General features: G+C 50.3%; 1 protein-coding gene across 1 annotated transcript; it reads left to right on the top strand.

Moving 5' to 3' along the window:
• Positions 1–294: 294 nt before the first annotated feature.
• Positions 295–4,231, top strand: LOC120642834 (phytosulfokine receptor 1-like). Its single transcript, XM_039919441.1, has one exon. It carries the CDS (start codon positions 849–851, stop codon positions 3,993–3,995), a length of 3,147 nt encoding a protein of 1,048 aa, XP_039775375.1. The 5' UTR covers positions 295–848; the 3' UTR covers positions 3,996–4,231.
• Positions 4,232–4,587: the final 356 nt, after the last annotated feature.

Genomic DNA, 4,587 nt, shown 5'->3' with positions numbered 1-4,587 from the left:
TGGGGAGTTAGGTTGATAAAAAACTTCTTTTCTGAAATAATTTATCTGAATTTATCTGATAGCTGCTCAGTGTGGCACAGACTACAGTGGTGGAGTATTCTCCAATCTCCACCGCAGCAGCAACTTGCGGCACCACTACTACCGTCGCCATCGCCTTGACTCTGACCTCCCTCTCTCCCAAGCCCACGACTGCTCGAGCATTTTGTTTTATATTTTTCGGCCCACCCCGTTTGATCATCCGCGCCCGGTCTCCCCACCCATTTCTTCCACTACTCCAGAACGCCCGCCGCTTATTTATTGCGGTTGAATCAAATGCACAACTGGGGCTGGTGCGCCTACCACGACAGAGAGGACACGAGAAAGTATGAGAGAGAAACCGAGGATCCCTGAATAAAGAAAGGCAGCACTGCTGAGCGCATCCGAGTCAAAACCAACCGTCCCTGTCTTTCTTCTGACTTTCCTCCCCTCCCTCTTGCTCCTGTGATGTCCTCGTCCTCTTGCTTGCGTTGCGTCTCTCAAAATCACGCAATTCAGCGCGGACCGGAGGGAGAGGGACACACAAAAAAAGAGGAAATCTTCCATGCAAAGTTGCTTGCTCTTGATGAACCTCTGTCTTGATTCTGCTTGAAGTGCAGGCGTTTCCTCCTCTCCTCTTGTTGGGTTTCTGTCACAATTGCCGTGTTTCTCGTCGGAGCTGTGGGTGCCTGTTCCTTCTTGATGTTTGGATGCATGCAGTGTAGCGAGGTGGTGTGAGTTTCGGCAAGAATTCCTTCCCTGTCCTTGCAGGCGTTCATGCCCTGCGGGAAAGGAGCCTCCTTTCCGGATCCCGCCGCCGTTTCTCGCCGGAGATGGGGGCCTTCAGCTGGCTTTTCCACTTCTTACTCGCCGCCGCTCTGCTCCACGTCCATGGCGGCCTGTCCCTGAACCAGACGTGCCACCCCGCCGACCTGCAGGCGCTCCTTGAATTCTCCAATGGCTTGGACAGCAAGGCCGCCGGGCTCGTCGGGTGGGGTCCCGGCGACGCCGCCTGCTGTTCCTGGACCGGCGTCGCCTGCGATCTTGGGAGAGTGGTCGGCCTGGATCTCTCCAACAAGAGCCTCCGCGGCGACATCTCCTCCTCGGTCGCCTCCCTCGACGGCCTCGTCACGCTCAACCTCTCCCGGAACTCGCTCCGCGGCGCGGCCCCGGCGGCGCTCGGCCGGCTGGCAAGGCTGCGGGTGCTCGACCTCAGCGCCAACGGGCTCTCTGGCCCATTCCCGGCGAGCGACGGTGGCTTCCCAGCGATCGAGGTCGTCAACATCTCCTTCAACAGCTTCGACGGGGCGCACCCTGCGTTCCCCGCCGCGGCGAACCTGACCAGTCTTGATATCTCCGGCAACAACTTCTCCGGCGGCATCAACTCGTCCGCTCTCTGTCTTGGGCCGGTCGAGGTCCTGCGGTTCTCGGGCAATGGCTTCTCCGGCGAGATCCCCAGCGGCCTGAGCCGATGCAAGGCGCTTGCGGAGCTCTCTCTCGACGGCAATGACTTATCTGGGAACATCCCCGGCGACCTGTACACGTTGCCCAGGTTGACGAGGCTGAGCTTACAGGAAAATCAGCTCACCGGCAACCTCGGCAATGACCTTGGTAACCTCTCCCAGCTCGTGCAGCTTGACTTGTCGTATAACAGGTTCTCTGGCTCCATCCCTGATGTGTTTGGATGGATGAAGAGGCTGGAATGCCTGAACTTGGCCTCCAATAGGTTCCATGGTGAATTGCCTGCTTCCTTGTCAAGCTGTCAAATGCTGAGGGTAATCAGCCTAAGGAACAACTCGCTGTCGGGTGAGATTGCTATCAACTTCAAATTGCTGCAGAACCTCAACACTTTTGATACTGGAACCAACAACCTGAGTGGCACTATACCTTCTGGCATCGCCTTGTGCACCGAGTTGAAGACGCTGAACCTTGCAAGGAACAAGCTTGTGGGGGAGATACCAGAGAACTTCAAGGATTTGAGATCTCTGTCGTACCTCTCCCTGACAGGAAATGACTTCAAGAGCCTGTCATCGGCATTGCAAGTCTTGCAACACCTGCCCAACCTGACAAGTTTGGTGCTCACCAGGAATTTCCGTGGTGGTGAGAAAATGCCAGTGGATGGAAATCATGGAATCAATGGGTTCAAGAGCATGCAGGTGCTTGTCCTGGCTAACTGTTTACTCACAGGCGTAATTCCGCCATGGCTGCAGGGCTTAGAAAGTCTCAATGTGCTGGACATTTCATGGAACAAGTTAAACGGTAACATCCCGCCATGGCTAGGGAAGCTGACCAATCTCTTCTACATCGACCTGTCAAACAATTCGTTCACCGGGGAGCTTCCTATGAGCTTCACACAGATGAGGAGTTTGATTTCAAGTAATGGTTCGAGCGAGCAGTCACCAACAGAGGACCTACCATTATTCATCAAGAAGAATTCAACTGGCAAAGGTTTGCAGTACAACCAAGTCAGCAGCTTTCCGCCTTCTCTTATACTCTCAAACAACCTGCTTGTTGGGCCAATCTGGTCAAGCTTTGGTCATCTTGTGAAGCTTCATGTGCTGGACTTGAGCTGGAACAACTTCTCAGGACCAATTCCTGATGAGTTGTCAAATATGTCGAGCTTGGAAATGCTGAATTTGGGCCACAACAATCTCAATGGGACAATACCCTCATCTCTAACGAAGCTGAATTTTCTCTCCAAGTTTGATGTGTCATACAACAATTTGACTGGAGATGTCCCTACTGGTGGGCAGTTCTCCACATTCACAAATGAAGATTTTGAAGGTAACTCTGCACTCTGCCTTCTTCGGAATTCTTCGTGCTCAGAGAAGGCTCCATTTGTAGAAGCTGCATACAGAAAGAAGAGCAAAGGCGTGCTTGCTGCTCTTGGACTGGGAACTGCAGTTGGGGTAGTCTCTTTCTTGTTCTGTGCTTATGTGATTGTGTCAAGGATTGTTCATTCAAGAATGCAGGAGCCTAATCCAAAGGCTGTAGCAAATGCTGAAGACTCAGAGTCTTCTAACTCATGCCTTGTGCTGCTTTTCCAAAACAACAAAGAAATCAGCATTGAGGACATCTTGAAGTCGACCAATAACTTTGATCAAGCCTATATAGTTGGATGTGGTGGTTTTGGCCTTGTCTACAAATCCACACTACCAGATGGGAGGAGGGTTGCAATCAAAAGGCTTTCAGGTGACTACTCTCAGATTGAGCGGGAATTCCAAGCCGAGGTAGAGACACTGTCACGGGCTCAACATGACAACCTTGTCTTGCTGCAAGGTTATTGCAAGGTCGGCAATGACAGGCTATTGATCTACTCGTATATGGAGAATGGCAGCTTGGACTACTGGCTTCATGAGAGGGCTGATAGTGGAATGCTGCTGGATTGGCGGAAGAGGCTATGGATAGCACAGGGTGCAGCAAGGGGGCTTGCATACTTGCATATGTCTTGTGATCCCCACATATTGCACCGAGATATCAAATCTAGTAATATCCTTCTGGATGAGAACTTTGAGGCCCATCTGGCCGATTTTGGTTTAGCAAGACTCATCTGCGCATATGAGACACATGTCACCACAGATGTAGTTGGAACCTTGGGTTACATTCCTCCTGAATATGGGCAATCACCTGTAGCAACATACAAGGGCGACATATACAGCTTTGGTATTGTTCTGCTTGAGCTACTCACTGGTCGGAGGCCTGTGGACATGTGCAGGCCAAAAGGGACCAGGGATGTCGTGTCATGGGTGCTTCAGATGAAAGAGGAGGGCAGGGAAACAGAAGTTTTCCATCCAAGCATACACCACAAGGAGAATGAAAGCCAGTTGATCAGAGTACTCGAGATAGCATGCCTTTGTGTGACTGCTGCACCCAAGTCAAGACCAACATCGCAGCAGCTAGTCGCATGGCTCGACGACATCGCAGAAGACTCAGTTTTAGAGCAACCTGAAGTATCCGGTGGTTTCAATTTGCTCGCTTGAGAGGATCAGCCTTATAGTTTCTTAAGAATTGTTAGTTGTGTACATAATATTTACATAGAGTGATATGCCGAGAGTTCTCTTGTGTTGCTCTCATCTCAAGTAATGATATGAGCATCTTTGTTAGTCCCTTCATAAGGTGGTTGCAAGATCACCAGAGCACCAGAGTGTAAAAAATGCTTAGTAGCTTTAAACCATGAGTTCAATAATCTAGTGGCTATATGAGCACCTTTGTTGTCTTTGTTTTAGCAATTTTCTTCTATTTTATATTTCTTCGTTGGTTCCCTTTTAAATATTGTTGCAAGCTAAGCAAGGTCCAAGAACATTGCAACCACAAGAAGTAGCTTCAGAATATTGATCAGTACCCAAGAGCCAGCACTGACAAAACCCTTCGGGTCTTTGGTTGATGGAATATGGTTTGGGTCTTTGGTTGACTCAGGGAGCCAGTGGCCCAAATATGCTTGTAACTCTACAGCGTTGTATTTTTCTTGCATAGTCTGATGATATGATGTTCCCAGATTGAGTTGCTTGACCTCTGGTGGACTAACGTTCGTAAGTGCGAGGGTTGAAGGCATCAGCAAACATCTTGATTGTC

The sequence above is a fragment of the Panicum virgatum genome, chromosome 7K (assembly GCF_016808335.1).
Source record: "Panicum virgatum strain AP13 chromosome 7K, P.virgatum_v5, whole genome shotgun sequence".
Classification (NCBI taxonomy): Eukaryota; Viridiplantae; Streptophyta; class Magnoliopsida; order Poales; family Poaceae; genus Panicum; species Panicum virgatum.
The sequence above is the reverse complement of the archived record's forward strand: the minus strand, read 5'-3'. Positions and strand labels throughout refer to the sequence as shown.